The following is a 20,977-nucleotide window of genomic DNA, read 5'->3' as shown; positions in this document are numbered from 1 at the left end:
GTTGAGGTGCGGAAGGCACGTCCGCATTACGTTTTTGGAAGTTAGGTCTTCCCACATTATTTAATCTTTTAGAATCGTCTTCCTCCGAGCCTTAAGGTGCTGATTTGCAATTTTTTTTTCTTTGAAGTAATTAATAATTTATTTATGATAACAATTCTATTTTAATGTAATAAATGATATATCTTTTTTCATCAATGAAACACATTTAAATCTTTTTTTTTTAAAAATATAAATAACATTATCAATTGAAAATAGTGAAAAGCTTTGTAAATATCCAAAAGATAAATTACGAAGCACTGACCAAGCCATAAAAAATAGTATGATTAGGGGCGGAATTAAATTGTATATTTTACGATATTAAAAATATAATTTCACCATTTAAATAGCTTGTGTCTTTATGATTCATAAAGGATCAAAATAAACTTGATCAATTTTATCATTATTAATTTAAAATTTTCGTGTTTTAAAAGATCGTACCATGCGATCCCTAGTTCCCATGCAATGTATTCGGTCATTTATCCCCTAGTTTATAATTAGTGGTAACACCTACTTGACTATGAAACGCAATGTAATCATGCTTCCATTGATTTACACAATTAACTTTAGAAAAAAGAAGAAAAAATCAACGCCTATCTCTCATTTATGCATTACAACATTGCATTGCATAATGCATAAAAGAACATCCACATTGTTTTAAACAATATAACTATTATGAGTGCTAGATATCATTATCTAATTTTTTTCATTTGTAAACTTTATTATTATTATTTTTAGGCTTTTATCCCTAAATGAAATGGTTCAAACTTTATTATTATTATTATGATTTTAACCTTTCTTAAATATTAATAATTGGATTTAGATAGATTTATGAAATAAAAGAAATAGTAATATTTAAGATTGAGTTGTTACCATTACCTTAAAATATAATATGATTGGGAGTCTATACGATTAAACTGGACTAATTAGTAAACAGTCCAAAAAAATACAAACCGATTGAATCAAATTAAAAATTAATTAAATTAACAGTCAAACACATTAAGCTGAATATTTATATTTCTTTAAATTTTTTATTTTTTATTTTTATAAATTTGATAAAACCAAACAAACTGATTAGACCGAGACCACCAATCCGATTACAAAAACATTACATCTCAGTCTCGCACCAATGTCAAATAGTATATACACACATATAGTGGCAAGCATCTGGGCATTTTTGGCTCCTGCCTTGGATCATTGTGTTGCAGCCGCGAGAATATTACTTTAAATATACATGTTTTTATTATCATAAATTCATCAATCATTAGTTCGTTAAAAGAAAACTAATGCTAATACAAAGTGAAAGATATTCACTTGTACTTCAAATCACGTCCTCCGCCAAGATTTAATAAAATAAAGAACAGCCAATCTAACACCAAAAATAAACGTTTCCTACACTTGCTTCAGTGTTTTACATTCAGTGATGGAATGCTCCAGCAACATAACCATCTCACATATAGCACATAGATTCAGGGACACCAATGAAAGATCAATCTACCTATGCAAATGACCACAGACGACTAGACGAGGCAAGTTCCATTTGAGACCGAAGGGAAGTGGCAATTCACTTCAGCTATATCAGCTATACTTATTTTGCAGCCAATGCTATAACCAGGTAGAAGAACCATTGATTAACTTGAGAAGATAACTGTCTATGATGATCAAGCTCTGCAGCTAAAGCTAACCATCCCAGAAAACTCCCCATTTTAGGCATACCACAAAGACAACCCCAAAAGAAAAACCCAGAAAACCCCTCATTTTAGGTACCCAGAGCCAACACAAACAAAGAAAGAATTCCTCAAAAACAAACTCTTTTCTATATCATCTGGATGTAGATGCAGACACTATGAAGAAAGGCGAGTTCAGCATCCCAACTTTCAAACTCAAGTAGAGAACTCCAACTTATTCTTTATGTTGAAAAAAGCAGAAGTGTCCATCCTTGTAACATTCTAATTCTTTTTGTTGTCTCTTTTAAAAGTTTGCAAAGAAATTATTAGATGTTTTAAGGACATTAAAACATATCAACTTCTGTGGAACAGATATAAGTACCTGCCAGAAGCATTTGAAGCAGCTCCTCAATCCTTTAAAGATAAAAAGTTAAGAAATGCCACTAGAGTTTGAGTGAAGTTGCATCAGAGCTGGAGAGATAGATTCATTCAAAGTTTCAAACAGTAGCAAATAGCCAAATAGAGATGATGCCAAATGGGACCCACAATCATCTAGTATTGAAGATCCCATAGCCAGCCAGCAAAGAAGTAAATCCCGGGGGAGTGTAGAAGCAGAAAAACACTGAGGCAGACCCAGAAAACACCTCAACACAAAAAGAAAAAGAAAAAAAAAAGCATGAATTTTTAGCAGAGTTCTTGGAATGATTTCTCAACAAAATTTATAGACATTATCTTAAGCTTCTTCTTTCCTAACAGAAAGGACTATATAGCATAGATAAAGCAAAGAAAACCAACGTAGAATGTAGAAAAACGGAAACGAACTTATCCAAATCCAAGAGGCTGAGGGCGTTGCCCAATTAAAAACAGTAGCACTGAAGTCCAAACAAACTAAACATTCTTGATCTCAGTCTCCTCACATAAAAGCTACATCCTTGTGGTACTTAGCTCCTGCTGCGATGGCGGTCCCTTACACCATTTCTGCACCAAATTCAGTATAAATATTTCATGCTCATATATCATAAAGCAAAAGCCCACACAATGCAAAAGTAAATTAAGACAAGCATGGCAGTGAGCATGATCAAATGTATAGGGCAAAGGACGGATGACAAAATCTCAACCGGTTCCTAGTATAAAGTTTATTGATGAAAAAGATTACTACAAGGCCCTTTCAGCTACTTGTATAAAGTTTAAGGATCTTCACCCATTAGCATATGGCACTTCCTCACGACCACGGTATTGGGGAGACTTGCTGTAGTTACGCCCACGTGGAGAGAGACTGCGGCGCCTTGGGGACCGTCCACGAGGACTGTAGCTTCTGCATCAAATTGCTAAGTGTCATCCAATCACATACAGATAACAGACTTCAATCAATCATAAAGATAATCAATGTTAGCATAGGAGGCCTTACCTGCGACCATAGCTTGGGCTCCTACGATATCTAGGGCTGCGGCTGCGACGTCTTCCAGAACCACCACGTGTGCGGCATTCTCGAGCAAAATGACCAGGCTCACCACATTCATAGCACTTCAAATCAGAACCACCAGACCGTCCACGACCACCACCACCACCACCACCTCCGCCTCCACGTCCACCTCTGCCTCTAGAGTTATGAGAAAGCTCAACTCTCCAGCCATTCTTGCCTGTTCCAAATACAGGGAATAGATTGCGAGTCTCAAACTAAACTCATGCTCATTAAAGATGCCATTATGAAAAAGAAAACAGGGGCTTGCTTTTAGATGGATGAAAGAGATAAACACTATGATCCTGCCAACAAATTTTACAGACTTCCGCATTAATATAAAACTAAACAGTCAAGAACAATAGAAAAACAAATTGTATAGGAAAAAAAAGGCCAATTACATATTTCATTTGGTCAGGGTAAAGACCAAAGGTTTTGAGCAAATATGGACAACATTTGCAACATAGTTTGTGATCTAACAGCATAAACAAACTTCCACCACAAAATAGACATGAAGATGCGGACATGGAAAAATATGTTCTTTGTAAAGCTCATCTGATTCTGAATAAACATAGACTTCAAGGGGCGTACCAAAATTATAATTTTCATTATAAATCTTTCTTATCAATTAGGAAAGAGCAACCCCATAACCAATGTGTTATCTTTTATTATATGAAAGGCTAGTATTCACAGGTAACTAGACAAAACATTTAGGATGCAATAAATGTCATCTTCATAAAAAAGAAGAAATTGTTGGAATACCATCTAATTCACGAATGGCATCCTCAGCATCTCTGTGATCATCAAAGTCAATGAAAGCATAACCTGGAGGCCTCCGAGCAACCCATACACTAGGGGGGGGGGGGAGAAAGAAACAGCAAATGAAAGGGTCAGCATTTGGAGAATTATGAAAACCCGAATCGTGTTAAAAGCAAGAAAGCAAACAAGATTATACCTCCGAATAACTCCAAAGACACGAAACTCATCTTCAAGATCCCGCTCCGAAACTCGTGGGTCTAGGTTACCCACGTACACGCGAGACATCGTGTGTGTTTTTCTTTTTTTCGGGGGGGGGAGGGTCAAAGGAAACCTACGAAATAATTCTCACGTCATTCACGTTTCAATTCAACACCCAACAAATCAACCAGAAACAGGGTGTTCCCAGATTTTATATATATGTATATATATATATCAAATAAACCAAATCAAGATTGAGAAAATATAAAAGAAACTTGAAAATCAAATTAATTTGCAATTCCTGACGATATTTAGAGAAGGAAGAGCGAAAAGATAGAGAGATCTGAAGCTCACCCTGGTGAACTGCGCCAAAGCAGAAGCAATAGCAGTAGCGGTAGCGAAATCAGCTGCTTCGGCTTTTTGATTTTTAGGGATTTTTTTAAGTATTCTGTTCGATGGCTTGCTTTCATAAGGGTGTTTTTATATTAGGGTTAATTCCATTAAACTTCCTCAAATTATGACTCAAATTTTAAATTAGTCTTTAGTTTTTAAAATATTTTAATTGAATCCTCAATGTATAAGTATCCTATTAATCAAGTCATTCTGTCAGTCTAATTATTACATTTACCATTATATGCCAGCTCAAATCTACTTTAAAGGAAATTTAAAATAGAAGATCAAATTGTAAATGTGTATTCCTCTTAAATTTCAATAACAATTTGAATTTAACATATTTATATATAATAGTCCTCTTCAATTTTATTGACTCTATCTCTTTTTTTTTAAACAAATTAGATCCAAATTATCTTTAAATATCCTCACATCAGACTCCAATTGACATTCAATTCCTAAATTGATAGCTAAGCTACAATATTGAAACATTTTAAAATTTAAGGATTAATTTAGAATATAAGCAATAGCCTGAGGTCATATGATGGAATTAACCTTTATATTATCCCAGATTTAGGAGGGTCTATTTCATCATATGAGATCCAGTCCAAAACAGCATTGGGTCCATTCTATCCTTGCCTGTTATATGGCTCAAAACTAGTATTCAGCCCATAAAAAGATTGCACCCATTGCAAAATTTAAATAATAATAATAATAAATCTGAAATGTAAAATAAGTACTTACTAATATAAAATTAAAAATTACCAATCAAGGGAGGTCCTTGGTTTTCAGTTTTCGAGAATCGTGCACAATTATATGTGTAGGTCTCTAAATCTTATTATATACAATTGCCATAAATAGATTTTAATCCAGTTAGTTCAATCAGTTTGTTGGTTTTAATGTGAATTATATTAGTTCTTAATTTGTTTTTGATGTAATGATTTAATTCTGCATTGTGACTACTAAGATAATCCGTTTGTAACAGTTTGGTACATGTGGTTACTTGAACTTATAGTTATACTTTAATGACTCGTTTGGTTTACTGTAATGGAATAGAGTTGGAATGAAATAAAGTTGTAATCAGCAATTCAATTGTTTGTTTGAATGGAATAGAACCGTAATAGTATTATGGTGTTTGGTTGAATTGAATAGATATATATTATAATAGCATAAAGAAAAAAAGTTGAAATGACCGAGTACTCTTAGCAAAATATTTTTAGTTAGATGATTATTGTTATTGTTATTAAATTTTAATAGGATTGTTATTAAATATAATTTAATAAAAATAATATTATATAATTTAATAACATTCTTAATATAATTATTTTTATATTAAGTTACATTAAAATATTTCAAGCATTTTTTTTATATTTTTTGAGTCCAAAATTTAAAGGACCAATCTGAAAATTAATTTTGTTAATTATTCAATGTTGCATGGAATAACTATTCTTTAGCGATACCAAATAATAACTATTACGGAGGACAAAGAACATGGAAATAATGATCATTTCATGAGTATTAGTTTAACTAAACAAATGAATGATTTACTATTCAACAAATAAGGGATATTGCTATTCTATTCCCCAACCAAACATGGTGCAATTGTATTGGACACTTCCAAAAAATTTACAAATCAATAATCATTTATTTAAAATTTTATTTGTAAGTTATAATAATATTAATATATTTATTTTATTCATTAATAAAAATTAAAATTACAATAACTATTAAAATCATATACGAATAAAAAATTAACGAGTGTTAACATGGAAACAATCACCTTAAATATTTTAATAAAAAAAATCCATTAAGAACTCAATTAAATAATTTTAAAGTTTAAGGGTCAATTTAAAATTTGAGTGATAGTTTAGGGGCATTTATAGGAATTAACCGTTGTCTCTTTATTTCCGTTCGTCATTTTCTTAAGCTAGCACACGTCTACAGTGCTTCTACGTCTTTTACTTTTTATACATTTTTATAGATCATATTCCCTTTATTTTACTTTAGGGTTCTCTTTTTCCGATCTTTCTTTGAAATTTGGAATCCAGAACTCACCGATCCAGCTCAGCTTGCCGGTTCAACTCGACTCTCTCAACCCACTACTGTTCTTGTCCATTTCCGAAGTGAGCTGTTCTTACTCGCTTTCTCCCCCCCTACTTTTCGTGTGTGTACTTTTTCCTTCTTTTTTTTTCTGAGGGGGGGTGTTAATTTGGTGAGATTTTAGTAAAGAATGAAAGAAAATGAGTGGTTTTTCTTGCATGAATTCGTGGGAAATTGATAAGATCACGCATAAAAAGTAAACAAGGGGGGAAAACCCATTATTGTACTGCTTGTAGATCTTCAAATTTGCAGTATCATTTCATTCGTATTCGTATTTACAAGCTTGGATTTTTTCGGTTTAGGGTTTTTCTTTGGGGATTAAGATGGACCCATCTGGTATTGGTAATGATTGCAAGAACGAATTTTGTATTGATAATTTGATAGCTGCAAGAAAGTCACTGAAGCTTAGCTTAGAGAAATCAAAAACCCTAGGATTGGCTCTTGAAAAGGCTGGACCTAGGTTAGAGGAGATCAACCAACGATTGCCTTCCTTAGAAGCTGCTGTTCGCCCGATTCGTGCTGATAAGGATGCACTTGTTGCTGTCGGGGGCCATATTAACCGAGCCGTGGGCCCTGCTGCGGCAGTGCTTAAGGTTTTCGATGCTGTTCATGGACTTGAAAAGTCCCTACTATCAGATCCCAGGAACGATCTTCCTGGGTATTTATCGGTGTTGAAACGCCTTGAAGAGGCATTAAAGTTTCTGGGTGATAATTGCGGATTGGCAATTCAATGGTTAGAAGATATAATTGAGTATTTGGAGGATAACAGAGTTGCTGATGGACGGTACCTGTTGAATATGAAGACCTATCTCAAGGGCTTAAGGGAGTTGCAAAATGACGGGGAAAGAGTACATCTTGATGGTGGGCTTTTGGATGCTGCATTGGATAAACTGGAAAATGAGTTTAGAAGACTATTGATGGAGCATAGTGTGCCACTTCCAATGTCATCGCCGCCACTTGGTGAACAGGCATGCATTGCACCATCGCCCTTACCTGTGACTGTTATTCAGAAGTTGCAAGCGATTCTTGGTAGGCTGATTGCTAATAATAGACTTGAGAAGTGCATTGCAATCTACGTTGAAGTTCGTAGTTCAAACGTCAGAGCTAGCTTGAAGGCACTTGATTTGGATTATCTTGAGATCTCAGTCTCAGAGTTCAATGATATGCAGAGCATAGAGGGGTATATAGGACAGTGGGGAAAACATTTGGAGTTTGCAGTAAAGCATTTGTTTGAGGCAGAGTTCAAGCTTTGCAATGATGTTTTCGAGAGGATTGGCTTGGATGTTTGGATGGTTTGTTTTGCAAAAATAGCTGCACAAGCTGGTATTCTTGCATTTCTTCAGTTCGGAAAGACTATTACGGAGAGTAAGAAAGAACCTATAAAGCTTCTCAAGCTATTGGACATATTTGCATCTTTGAACAAATTGAGATTGGATTTCAATAGGCTCTTTGGGGGAGCAGCATGTATTGAGATCCAAAACCTGACAAGAGATCTCATCAAGAGGGTTATTGACGGCGCAGCCGAAATTTTCTGGGAGATCTTTGTTCAGGTAGAATTACAGAGGCAGAGCCCTCCTCCTCAGGATGGGAGCATTCCAAAATTGGTGAGTACTATAACTGATTACTGCAATAAACTTCTTGGTGATGATTATAGGCCGATCCTGACCCAGGTTCTTGTCATTCACCAAAGTTGGAAGCATAAAAAATTCCAGGAGATGATCCTTGTAAATGAGGTTTCGAAAATAATAAAGGCCGTCGATTTGAATTTGGATACATGGATGAAGGCATATGGTGATACTACCCTTTCTTGTCTTTTTGCCATGAACTGCCACTGGCATCTATACAAAGACTTAAAGGGAACAAAAGTTGGAGAGCTCATGGGAGATTCTTGGTTGAAAGAACATGTAGAGTACAAGGAGTATTATTCTGCTGTCTTCTTTAAAGGGAGTTGGGCTAAGCTCCCTGTTCATTTAAGCCGTGAAGGGTTAATTATGTTCTCAGGCGGTCGTGCCAGTGCTCGTGATCTTGTAAAGAAAAGGCTCAAGACTTTTAATGAAGCTTTTGATGAAATGTATAGAAAGCAGTCTGGTTGGGTTATCCCAGAAAGAGATTTGAGGGAGAAGACATGCCAACTAATAGTGCAGACAGTTCTACCTGTTTATCGAAGCTATATGCAAACTTATGGGCCATTAGTAGAGCAAGATGCAAGTTCCAGTAAGTATGCAAAGTACACAGTGCAGGGGTTGGAACAAATGCTCCTTTCTCTTTTTCTACCGAGGCGGGAAAGGTACGGCAGTTTCAAAGGTAGGCCAACAGGCAGCAAAATTGATAATGGGGTAGATCTTCGCCGGACTGCATCAGCTGTTGCGTGATTGTCCAATCTATTTATGTCGCGGTGGTTAAAATGTTCATGTTTTAGAGGTTTAATCTTATATCTTGTACATATCAGTGTTCTTAGGGCGGAGGTAGAACTATTCTCCATCATTCATCCTTTGCCCTTGGACAGCACATGCTTTGGACATTTGACATTTCATTACTCAAGGAGTTGCCAGAATTTGATGTGTGAAGCAGATTTTGCTTTGTCAACTGTAAAGCAAATGTAGGGTGGGATTGGGGGACATAACAAGCAAGAACAGTGTTGGGTTGGTAGATAAGAGAATAACATCCAGGTATAGCATTTCAAGTTTAATTTCATATTTATGTTTATTTAATTATATAGTTGATAGCTTGTTTGGGATAAAAGCATTGTAATTTAGTGGATTTCATGTACAAATATTGTGACATAAAAAGTGGAAACTGAAGGGGCTAGCTGTGATTAATTAATTTATGAAGAGATCAACATTCCCTAGAGAATCAACTTTGATGAGATGCCTTATTATTTTGTGCTATTAGGATGGGGTGTACGTGTCGTTGAGAACTTACCTTCCTCAGTTCCTCTGCATTGGGAATAAAGTGTTGGGCTGTTTCTTGGATTATTTTTACTTATTAGAGAATAAATATAGATGTTCCTCCTTCAAATTTATTTCAGCATCTTCTTTATCCTTTTCTTTCTCTTTCTTCATCTACCATATTTTGGAGCTGTGCTTTTGTTTTCCTCATATCCTGCTGATGTATACATACATACCTACATTATTATTTACAACGAAACTATATTATTATTAGGTGTTTTGTCGTTTTAAGATAAATAATATATTGTATTGTATTATTATATAATCCTCTATTTGTTGTTCATGTCAAATATAAATTGTCCATGCAGTTGTTTGTTCACGTGTTTGTAGTGTATCAATGCCTATTACATAACTTAAAACTAGTGTATCAATGCTGATGGAATGAGACAACTTTAGAGTTGGGTGGCCAGTGCAAAATGCAAGTTTCATATGCTATATGCCCTCACAAGACTACCTCCCTCGTTCATCAAACAATTATTCTCTCTATCATCTGTGCGTCTCATTTACACGTTGTCCTTACATAATAATTTATAATCAGAAAAAAAGACATAAATACTCTTTATAAAATCTTCAAAAGCTTACGAGGTTTCTCTCTCTCTTTCTCCCTATCAACAATCTTTCTTCCTCATCTTATAATTCTCGATCATTTAAATGAACTGTCATCAACTACCATGATCTTAATCTAATATCAATAATGTTAAAAAAAAGAGTAAAGTACAAAAAATTCACAATTTGATTCAGTGGTGAAATTAGGGGTTACCAAGGGCCCCAACCAAGCTGCTTTAATTTTTTTAAAATTTTAAATTAGTAAAATTCTTTAAAAATATAAAAATTTAATTTAATCTTTTAAAAATTATAAAATTATATTTTTTATCGTAAAAATTATAATATAATTTCGATATTTTGCCTTTGATTTGGTTAAAAGTTTAAGGGTAGTAATAATTTTGGAATATGAGTTTGAGGTTGGGCAATGGTTTTATTTATTTCACCACACAATTTCCATCATTAGCTCTGCTTGTTTTTCAGCTTGCATTTAAATATTGATAAACCAAGAGAGTGATAAATGAATCAATTTATATATAGTGAGAGAGAGATGATGAAATTGCAGTAAAATGGAGTCGATCTTTAGTATGACATGAAGACAAATGTACTGTGTCCTGAAGCTATAAATGAACCAAACACGATTCCATAGGCAAACCATTGGCGGCGATTTCTACAATGCAAATATATATTACTCCTTTTTTCAAAAAGGGGGACAAATTTATTAGATTATTTATACTCCCTTCTTTTCACTTTAGGGTTTCTCTCTTGGAAATTTGGAATCTAAAACTCACCGATTCAGATTCCACTCCAGCTCAGCTCTCCGGTTCACCTCGCCTCTCTCAATCAACTATTTCCGGAGTGAGTTTTTCTTACTCGCTTTCTCCGCCATTCACTTTGTTTTTGGGTTTAATTTGGTGAGAGTTCGGTAAAGAATAAAAGAAAAAAAAAGAGAGTTTTTTCTTAATTAAATTCGTATAAAATTGATAAAATCGCCCAGAAAAAGTAAGCTAGGGAAAAAAAACCCCATTGCGGTATTGCTTGTAGATTTTCAAATTTGTAGTCTCAGTTCACTCATAGTTATAGTTGCAAGCTTGGGTTTTTCCGGTTTAGGGTTTTGATTAGGATTTTTCTTTGGGGGCTAAGATGGACCAATCTGCATCTGGTAACGACTGCAAGAACAATTTTTGTATTGATAAATTGATAGCTGCTAGAAAGTCACTGAAGCTTAGCTTAGAGAAATCGAGAACTCTAGGATTGGCTCTTGAAAAGGCTGGACCTAGGTTAGAGGAGATCAACCAAAGATTGCCTTCCTTAGAAGCTGCTGTCCGCCCGATTCGTGCCGACAAGGATGCACTTGTTGCTGTCGGGGGCCATATTAACCGAGCCGTGGGCCCTGCTGCGGCAGTGCTTAAGGTTTTCGATGCTGTTCATGGACTTGAAAAGTCCCTGCTATCAGATCCCACCAATGATCTTCCTGGGTATTTATCAGTGTTGAAACGCCTCGAAGAGGCATTAAGGTTTCTGGGTGATAATTGCGGACTGGCAATTCAATGGTTGGAAGATATAATTGAGTATTTGGAGGATAACAGAGTTGTTGACGGAATGTACCTGTCAAATTTGAAGACATCGCTCAAGGGCCTAAGGGAGTTGCAAAATGATGGGGAAAGAGTACATCTTGATGGAGGCCTTTTGGATGCTGCATTGGATAAACTGGAAAATGAGTTTAGAAGACTATTGACGGAGCATAGTGTGCCACTTCCAATGTCAGCACCGTCACTAGGCGAACAGGCATGCATTGCACCATCGCCCTTACCTGTGACTGTTATTCAGAAGTTGCAAGCAATCCTTGGTAGGCTGATTGCTAATAATAGACTTGAGAAGTGCATTACAATCTATGTTGAAGTTCGTAGTTCAAATGTCAGAGCTAGCTTGAAGGCACTTGATCTGGATTATCTTGAGATCTCAATTTCGGAGTTCAATAATGTGCAGAGCATGGAGGGGTATATAGAACAGTGGGGAAAACATTTGGAGTTTGCAGTAAAGCATTTGTTTGAGGCGGAGTTCAAGCTTTGCAATGATGTTTTCGAGAGGATTGGCTTGGATGTTTGGATGGGTTGTTTTGCAAAAATAGCTGCGCAAGCTGGTATTCTTGCATTTCTTCAGTTCGGAAGCACATTTACGGAGAGTAAGAAAGAACCTATAAAGCTTCTGAAGTTATTGGATATATTTTCATCTTTGAACAAATTGAGATTGGATTTCAACAGGCTCTTTGGGGGAACAGCATGTGTTGAGATCCAAAACTTGACAAGAGATCTCATCAAGAGGGTTATTGACGGTGCGGCCGAAATTTTCTGGGAGATCTTTGTTCAGGTGGAATTACAGAGGCAGAGCCCTCCTCCTCAGGATGGGAGCATTCCAAGATTGGTGAGTTCTATAACTGATTACTGCAATGAACTTCTCAGTGATAATTATAGGCCGATCCTGAGTCAGGTTCTTGTCATTCATCAAAGTTGGAAGCAGAAAAAGTTCCAGGAGATGATCCTTGTAAATGAGGTTCTGAAAATAATAAAGGCCGTTGATTTGAATTTGGAAACGTGGGTGAAGGCATATGGCGATGCTACCTTGTCATGTGTTTTTGCCATGAACTGCCACTGGCATCTATACAAACATTTAAAGGGAACAAAACTTGGAGAGCTCATGGGAGATTCTTGGTTGAAAGAACATGAAGAGTACAAGGAGTATTATTCTGTTATCTTCTTAAGAGAGAGCTGGGGTAAGCTTCCTGGTCATTTAAGCCGTGAAGGGTTAATCCTGTTCTCAGGCGGCCGTGCCACAGCTCGTGATCTTGTAAAGAAAAGGCTCAAGACTTTTAATGAAGCTTTCGATGAGATGTTTAGAAAGCAGTCTGTTTGGGTTATCCCAGAAAGAGATTTGAGGCAGAAGACATGCCAACTAATAGTGCAAATGGTTCTACCTGTATATCGAAGCTATATGCAAACTTATGGGCCATTGGTAGAGAAAGATGCAAGTTCCAGTAAGTATGCAAAGTACACAGTGCAGGGATTGGAACAAATGCTCCTTTCTCTTTTTCTACCGAGGCGGGAAAGGTACGGCAGTTTCAAAGGCAGGCCAACAGGCAGCAAAATTGATAATGGGGTAGATCTTCGCCGGACTGCATCTGCTGTTGCATGATTGTCCAATCTATTTCTGCCGCGGTGGTTAAACTGTACGTGTTTTAGAACTATTCTTCATCATATATTCATCCTTTGCCCATCAAAGTTAAAACTTTGTTGGGTTGGTAGATAAAGATACATTCAGGTATACCATTTCAAGTTATAATTTCATATTAAGTTTATTTAATTTAGTTGCTAGCTTGTTTGGCATAAAAGCTATGTAATTTAGTGAACTTCATGTATAAATATTGTGACATAAAAGTGGAAACTGAAGGGTTAGCTTTGATTGATTAATTTATTTAGTGATCAATATTCCCTAAAAGAATCGACTTTGATGATTTGATGCCTTACTGTTTAATTTTATTAGGATGGGTGCACATGTTCTTGAGAAGTTGAGTTCCTCTGTATTGGGAATAAAGTGTGGGCTGTTTCTGGAATTCTTATTTATTCAAAGAATAAATATAGTTGTTCATTATTCCTCCCCTTCTCTTTCTTCTTCAAGCATAATGGGGTTTTCAAATTTAGGACCAGCCATTTCGTTTTCTTCTTGGCAATGCTGGCATAAATATGTATATACAATTCAATTTATGTGTAACTTTTTAAAAATTTTATTTTGAGTTTAAATTGATTTTTATAGATTTTATATAAAATATATAAAAAAAGATCATCATAATAATATTTGTTATTTTATAAAAAAATTAGGGTTCTAGTCATTTTCTCAACTAAATTCGTATTTGATTATGACATTAACACATCCACAGGTACACTTTAATACACTAATTATAAATATATGCTTAAGGGTGTACTCAGTAGAGTGGTAAGAATATTGGAAAGGTAAAAAAGTTATAGGGTAGAAAAATAGAAATCTGAGAAATGTATCTTTTGTTCTTTCCATAGGTATTGTTTGGTAGAAAAATTTTGAAAGAATAAGTCATTTTCTTTCTATCGGTAACTTAGTAGGGTTGAAAAATACAAGTAAATAAAATAAAATATTTAAAGATATATAATTTTGAACTAATAAATACTTTTCCTTCATTTTCTCTCATTTCGATTTTGAAAGATTGATTTTTGTGCTTTATAATTGAGAGTGATCATCTCTTCTTTCTTCTTTTTTCACTTTTCTTCTTTACTAAGCATACTCTAAATTTTTTTTCCATTTTGCATTCCAACCAAGTACATCTTAACGGTTTTAATTGATTTGATTATTTTCTCTTTAAGACTTCTGAAATTTAGTCTATCTATTCTTTACCATAGAAAATAAACTTAAGGCAATTAATAAGTAATTATAAGAATTAATTTAATTCAACTAACGAATGCTAACCATAATACATAACAATGCGATCATATGTAGAAAACTTGAGCCGTGTGGATAAATTCTCGAGAACCATGATGGATGATTTAAGGCTATCGGTAAAAGATGGAAATCACACACTTGAGGCAGCAAAGAGTGCTGGGAAGTTAACACAAAGGGTTTTTTATGCAAATAATAATAATAAAAAATACGAAAATGATATGAGATAATAATTAATTACGGAAATTGATTGTTTTGAACAGTGAAAATCTGTGCCGCTTAATTGGTTGGCCGTACAACCCTACTTTTTCCACAATCATCATCCTATCATTGGTTTTGAGGACCAACTAGATGCTTATGTTGAACACTCTGCTTTTTCGTTAAGTCCTTTACCCATTGTAAGTCACTTGTCCAGATTGATAGAACCTGATTGTATGAGAAGTATAGGCAGTTGTATAAGATTGGACAATGATTATGGAAAAAGTAGGGTGATGCCTCCAACCAATCAGGCGACACCAATGTTCACTGTTTAAATAGCCCATTTGCATAATTAATTCTAATTTCATACCATTTTCGTATTTCCTTTTTTTTTTTGTATTATTTGTATAAAAAATCCTAACACAAATAATAAACAAGCAAGAAGATAAATAAAAAAGCATGCCCGTTATCGGGAGTAGAGCTCAGAGAAAATGGGTATACATCCAAAAAGAAAAAGGTTAGAGATTTATTTATTGAGCCAATGGTCCTGGAAAGGTCTGAATGAATTCAATACTATAAAAAAATCGGCAGAAAAATGATAAAAGGCAGCATTTCAACCATTGCTCAATGGGGGCCTTTTTGTCTTCAAATATGCAACTCCAAATACAACAAGGTCATCGACTGTGCTACTACCTCTAGATACAGAAAGCACAACAAAAATGAAGGGGTGGCCATCTTTCCAAATGCGAGAACTAATATACCTGCAACTTTAAAACATGAAAAAAAATATACTATTAAAATTGGGGTTTCAATGGGGGATGGAAGCAACAAGTGACAGATTCAAAACAAGAGCGACTACCAGTTTTGGGAGAAAACAAATTGATAATGTTGAAATACTGCAAGCAAATCAACTGCCTCCCTTTTGTTTTAAAGTGATTTTATCCCCAAGACTAAGAGCAATTCCTTGGGTCTTGCTCCTTATCCTGATATACCCACTAAGCTTCCCGTCTGCTTGTTTCTCGATACTCAAATTTACCAATGCATCCTCCCCAAATACGCTTTTTGCGTACAGGTTAGCAGCCTGGAATCCGCACTCACCATCTAGCGCAGATCTGAAACACAAACCAGCCAGAAAAAGGGACAAGAAAGAACACATTAATAACAATGCAGATTATCTATAAGGGAGCTAAAATCAACAGCAACTCCTGAGAAAAGGTTTGTTGGCGCCACTAAACCATAAAGAAATGTACTCCGGAAACCAACATACTACAAATTGACCATAATAGATTCATTAAGTTGATTCGCAACGTACTGGCCTATAAATCATATAGCATGCTGTAATGTTAATATTGTGCATTGTACAGCATGGTATGCAGAAACCAAAACCTGATCGGTTTATTTTTAAATCTATATTCATTTCTAAATAAGTTAAACTTACGGTGCAGTGAGACACTTCATGTTGATGGACTTGATAATATGGTTAAGGAATTCCTTCTCATCTTGAATTACAGTGTTAACAGCAACCTGAATCACAACAACAATAATGAAAATTTAAATATAAACATCAATGGGTAATCAAACACCATGCAAATGAATGTGAGCAACTTATAAAACTGAGCTAATATATTTTAGCAAATTGAACACGTCAAATTTAACGCATTCTAAGGGCATCAATGTTGAGCCTAAAGGAAGCTGATATCGCTAGTTGCTAATTATAAAGATACCTTGTTTTCCCACTCAAATTCTGCCCACATAGTTCTGAATGCCGTATCACTACAAACGGCAGGAGAGATGTAGTCCATTATATCAATATGAATGTCATTAAGAACAACAACAGTTCTTTCGAGCACATTTGAAGTCTCGTAAACGATATTGCCAAATATGACACCAGTCTCAGTTGAAGACACCTTGATGTTAGCCTTTATTTGCTTGCTAGATTCAGGAGCGAGGGTATAGTTTTGTGGACGCTCAACAAGTTTCAGATCACCCATGGTTGCCAACTCCAAGCACAAATTCTGAAGAGTTTCCTTGGTTCGATTGATAACAGTGACATCAAGAACAATATCATAGTGATGGACAGTCACATATGCTTCAGCATATACTGGGTCACTAAATCCAGTCAGTTGAAGAATGCGATTAAGCTTATTTGCATCATCTGCATCCTTGACAAACTCTCCAGTTGCACGTTTCAAATCATCTTGGACCTCATCCTCCAATTCAAGCTGACTCATTCCCTGGAAGTTAGCAACTGAAACTTTCAGATACAAGCACATAAATTCATGACAAATCCAAGGAAGAATCAATTTATGTGTCAAAGCCAAAAGATCCGGCATAACCAATAGGGGAAAAGGAGATAAAGCGGAACATTCTATCAAAAGGAACCAAAAAATGCATGCTAAAATAGAATACTAATATGACCAGATATGAGCATTACCAACTTGGCACAAACCAAAGATGTTAACTTACGCACATAAAATGATGACTATAAATTGTTTTCTCACCTTGCGACTTTTTAAATGGTAGAAGTCAATGAGGTCATCTGGTTGTGCATGAGAAACCTGAGCCTTCGCCTTTAATTCCTCAGTTTCTCTCAACTGTTTCTCTGAAAGCATTTTAACAAAACTCTGACGGCAAGACTGCAACCATATTTTCCTGATCTCATCACCGGTATTGCACAATAGTCTCATGCAGAGAACAATCCTATCATACGAATCATTATCAATTGGGTGTGGAAGAACATGAGACTGTCCTAATTGCAGCATAGACACCAAGATCAGTAATGTCTGTGTGGTTGCTTTATTAACTTCAACTTTGGACGGCTGCACCTCTTCTAATCTCAAAACAAGTTTAGTCATTGTGCAAGCAACAACTGCTCCAAGGAAAAAATCTCCAGTAAGGAGAAGAGACCTGAGATTCCCAGAAGTCAATGATCCCTGAACAATAGTGGGAGGGGAGAAAGCTGTCTCAGAGGCAGCACTCTGGGTTGCATAAGTACCATCAGCCAGAACAGCTGGTCTCCTGGAGGAGATGGTAATGGAGCTTGCTTGTGGAGTTTTCTTTGAGGCATCAGTAGCTTCTCCTTCCTCAGAAGCAGAGTAGAAAGGTAGGTCTCCAAGACACTGCTTGATGGTTGCTATGGCACTCTCAACTTCAGACAGTGAAAGGCAATACTCTCCAATAATCCAAAGGGCACAGGAGCAAACACGTGCAGCTCGGATCTGATAGAATGTGTCCAACAGCCTAGTTATAATGGACACCCTAAGTTTAGGGTTGGTTTCAATTATTTCTCGAACAAAAACTACAACATCAATAGCAGAAGCAACATTACTGTCTCCCAAGAAATCCATCAGCAGATGCACAACAGTGCTTGCAACTTCTGGGAACTTGATTGCACATGAATGAATAGCTTGAATGAGCATTTGTCTATATTCTCCATTCTTCTCAAGTTCTCCAGTTTGAGTCTTCACAACTTCCTTCTTCAACAAAAGAACAACCTCATTGATATTTCGTGGAGTTATTAATTCAAGAACAATATCGAGCGTCTTCCTCTGGATGTCAAGATTTGGACTCAAAAGTGCCCTAAGCACATCCATGATTAAATCAACCATAACATCTCTATGAGAAGATTTGAGCTCATTCAGCCGATCTAACACAATAAGCTTGACATTGTTGTCACTTTGAGATAGAAGAAGCTGACAATAAGTGTTGGCAGCAGCCTTAATAGCAGAGGGAGCAGATGAGAGAGAAACAAGGGTGCCAGCACACTCATAAATAACTGCAGTTGATGGGGAATTTAATAAAGCTATAATAATCTTAATATACTTTGCTTTCTCCCCACGGTTTGTTCTGCAAACCTTACGAATCAACTCCAATACAACCATCTGAAGCAATTCACCCCATTCAGAAACCCTATCAACATGGGTCAAGAGGTAATTAGTGGCTCGTTCCTGTGCACAAGTAAATAGCATAAGAAATGCATTTCGCTTGGCAGATGGATCCTGCTCCGTCGAAAGGACCTTCTCAATCATATCAGGTGCATCAACCAAGAGCTGATCACCTTGTGGGAGCTTATATATGGACATAACAGCTAATATAGCATTCCTCCGAATAAATGGATGCCGGTGCTCAAGATTTTGTAGAACTGATGGGATTAGTGGCTCAATAATCTCTGTCTCATTCAAGCGGCAGAGAAACCTCAAGGTCACACCACGAATATATTCATTTGGATGTTGAAGATTGTTCCTCAAATTTTGGCAGATCAATATCATTTCAGGTAATACCCTCCCCTTTGCATCAGTTTTCTCAATTATCTCCAAGTATAGAAGCAAAAGTTTTTGGACAGTGTGATCCTCTGAAGGCAAAACATATCTGACAATGGTGATAAAAAGCTGGGGGAGGGTCTCGCCATTCAACAAAAGCATAATTGCTTTCTTCATGGCATCAACCTTTGCAGAAACATCATTTCCTTCAAGCGCTTCCTTAATCTCATTAGCAATTGCAGGTGTTCCTTTGTCAAAGTGAATAAGAAGAGTGCATGACTTCTCCATTTCTTGCTAGTTTTCTAGAAATAGAAAGAACATCAATGAAAAATCACATCATCAACAAAAAACAAAGTATAAAATGTATAATGCTATTGACGATTATCAAAGCCAGATTAAAATAAAGCCATCCCAGCATAACACGTGCATCTATAACATGAAAATTATAAAAACATAGTTTATACAAATCATTCAAGGTCTTAAACAATACCATCTCTCAATTACCTCCACATGCATAGAACATTATTACTACAGGATTTGCAGACATATCTTGCATAGAACATTGCTTTTCAACTCTTTTAAACAATAACGAGCGCTTATTGATGCACGGTTTAGAATAAATTCTGCTTGAGATCTCACATGAAAGCTCTACTACATATATTTTTGAATTGCATGCTCATACTAAACGGGAGGAGCTATCAATCTACGCCATTCCTAATTCAAAGGAAAATGCACTATATTTACAACCGAGACAAATATGTCCTAATGCCACATTTGACATAAATCAAAATAAAGAATCATGCTGATTTTGGCTTAATTATTAATAGAAAATCACTGCCGATCAGCCTACCGAGTAAGAAAACGATAACATCCATCTGTTTTCATCTTTCTAATTCCAGCATTAGTGCTGATATTGCCAATTAAAATCAAAACATAACGACTTTAATAACAAAATACATTCACACTGCGAAAGCGCGGCCAAAAGAAAAAGAAGGCAACTCATTCAAATCCACAAAGCAGACTTCTCTTCGCTATATTTATTACAGTGTGTGAAGCATTCAACCAATTTATCAAATCAATAAGGAACACCACATCCAAAACGTAAATCCAACCATTGCAGCTTCGACAAAAGATAATAATGCCTCCGTTCGATTTTCCAATAAAAAGAAACTAATATAGTAAAACGCAATACAAAACCGAGGACAGTAGAAAGTAAATCAACAGATCGGGAAAATTGGAAAGATTGAGAGAGAGAAACGAACCTCGAACGATCAGATCCGTCGAGAAGAGAGGCCGCTTTGTGAAGGTGAAGCAGCTTTTTTTCTTTTCTTTCTTATTTTTTCTTCTTTTTCAGGGTGGAAATGGGAACGTTCTTCAAAATAACATCATTTTTATTTATTGAGGGGAAATGAGGAAGACGGATGCGCTCAGATCTAAGATCTACTTTGAATACTGTAATTTCAATTTATATTTCTCCTTTTTTACGGGCCTTAACTACTGTGAGACGAGGGCTTTTTGTTATTCTTAACCAACGGAAATTGAATAAAAAGATAAAGGTTAAAATATGCATTTAGTCCCTAGACCTTGACAAAATTTGATATTTAGTCATTGTAGTTAAAGGACTTACAAACTAAGTCCTTCTACCTTTCTAATTTAAAATTTTCAGTCCAGTCATTAACATTGTTAGTATTTTCCATCAAAATTTGTTAATTTGACATGTTGATTAGGCTATTTTCATAATACATAACATATGATTGAACAAAAATAAACATATTAAGTTGACAAATTTTGACAAAAACTACTAACAATGATAATGATTGGACTAAGATATTTAAATTTAAAAATAAAAAATTTTAATTTTAACTTTTAAATATATAGACTAAATCTCAAATTCTATAAAAGTACATCACTTGAGCATATATTTAACCAAAAGATAAATACTAGTAATTTGGTAAC

The 20,977-nt window shown here is 35.5% G+C and overlaps 4 protein-coding genes across 6 annotated transcripts; 2 read left to right on the top strand and 2 right to left on the bottom strand.

Annotated features, from left to right (window-relative positions):
- Positions 1-1,406: 1,406 nt before the first annotated feature.
- LOC105773529 (serine/arginine-rich splicing factor RSZ22) lies at positions 1,407-4,570 on the bottom strand. The gene is made up of 6 exons (XM_012595509.2): positions 4,474-4,570; positions 4,118-4,252; positions 3,925-4,013; positions 3,112-3,343; positions 2,905-3,018; positions 1,407-2,681 (listed from the first exon to the last, which is right to left on the bottom strand). The coding sequence occupies exons 2-6, from the start codon at positions 4,204-4,206 to the stop codon at positions 2,645-2,647; spliced, it is 561 nt and encodes a 186-aa protein (XP_012450963.1). The 5' UTR covers positions 4,207-4,252; positions 4,474-4,570; the 3' UTR covers positions 1,407-2,644.
- A 1,904-nt stretch (positions 4,571-6,474) lies between these two features.
- Positions 6,475-9,627, top strand: LOC105773390 (exocyst complex component EXO70A1). Of its 2 annotated transcripts, none has more exons than XR_001127038.2 (2): positions 6,475-9,278; positions 9,502-9,627. XR_001127038.2 is itself a non-coding variant. In XM_012595229.2 (2 exons), the coding sequence occupies exon 2, from the start codon at positions 6,933-6,935 to the stop codon at positions 8,979-8,981; it is 2,049 nt and encodes a 682-aa protein (XP_012450683.1). In that variant the 5' UTR covers positions 6,477-6,632; positions 6,912-6,932; the 3' UTR covers positions 8,982-9,627. The 2 variants fall into 2 exon arrangements, 1 of the variants encoding a protein (XP_012450683.1); XM_012595229.2 differs by having other exon boundaries at positions 6,477-6,632; positions 6,912-9,627.
- A 996-nt stretch (positions 9,628-10,623) lies between these two features.
- On the top strand, positions 10,624-13,598 carry LOC105773724 (exocyst complex component EXO70A1-like). The gene has a single exon (XM_012595820.2). The coding sequence runs from the start codon at positions 11,244-11,246 to the stop codon at positions 13,290-13,292; it is 2,049 nt and encodes a 682-aa protein (XP_012451274.1). The 5' UTR covers positions 10,624-11,243; the 3' UTR covers positions 13,293-13,598.
- A 1,662-nt stretch (positions 13,599-15,260) lies between these two features.
- Positions 15,261-20,481, bottom strand: LOC105773121 (coatomer subunit beta-1). 2 transcript variants are annotated; one of them, XM_012594793.2, is made up of 6 exons: positions 20,284-20,481; positions 17,264-19,323; positions 16,487-16,996; positions 16,201-16,286; positions 15,622-15,874; positions 15,261-15,523 (listed from the first exon to the last, which is right to left on the bottom strand). In XM_012594793.2, exons 2-5 carry the CDS (start codon positions 19,307-19,309, stop codon positions 15,670-15,672), a joined length of 2,847 nt encoding a protein of 948 aa, XP_012450247.1. In that variant the 5' UTR covers positions 19,310-19,323; positions 20,284-20,481; the 3' UTR covers positions 15,261-15,523; positions 15,622-15,669. The 2 variants fall into 2 exon arrangements, with proteins under 2 accessions (XP_012450247.1, XP_012450246.1); XM_012594792.2 differs by having other exon boundaries at positions 15,261-15,529; positions 20,284-20,480.
- Between the last annotated feature and the right edge of the window lie 496 nt (positions 20,482-20,977).

Source organism: Gossypium raimondii, chromosome 13 (assembly GCF_025698545.1).
Source record: "Gossypium raimondii isolate GPD5lz chromosome 13, ASM2569854v1, whole genome shotgun sequence".
NCBI classification, from domain to species: Eukaryota; Viridiplantae; Streptophyta; class Magnoliopsida; order Malvales; family Malvaceae; genus Gossypium; species Gossypium raimondii.
Note: the sequence above shows the minus strand (reverse complement) of the source record. Positions and strands in the feature narration are given on the sequence as shown.

Coding starts and splice junctions, on each gene's coding strand:
- LOC105773121 (XM_012594793.2), bottom strand. CDS start 19,309: ATGGAGAAGTCATGCACTCTTCTTATTCACTTTGACAAAGGAACACCT. Junction 16,997..17,263: donor ACCATTTAAAAAGTCGCAAG/GTGAGAAAACAA, acceptor GCTAACTTCCAG/GGAATGAGTCAGCTTGAATT. Junction 16,287..16,486: donor AATTTGAGTGGGAAAACAAG/GTATCTTTATAA, acceptor GTTGTGATTCAG/GTTGCTGTTAACACTGTAAT.
- LOC105773529 (XM_012595509.2), bottom strand. CDS start 4,206: ATGTCTCGCGTGTACGTGGGTAACCTAGACCCACGAGTTTCGGAGCGG. Junction 3,344..3,924: donor TGCCATTCGTGAATTAGATG/GTATTCCAACAA, acceptor TATTTGGAACAG/GCAAGAATGGCTGGAGAGTT. Junction 2,682..2,904: donor GAAGTGCCATATGCTAATGG/GTGAAGATCCTT, acceptor AATTTGGTGCAG/AAATGGTGTAAGGGACCGCC.
- LOC105773724 (XM_012595820.2), top strand. CDS start 11,244: ATGGACCAATCTGCATCTGGTAACGACTGCAAGAACAATTTTTGTATT.
- LOC105773390 (XM_012595229.2), top strand. CDS start 6,933: ATGGACCCATCTGGTATTGGTAATGATTGCAAGAACGAATTTTGTATT.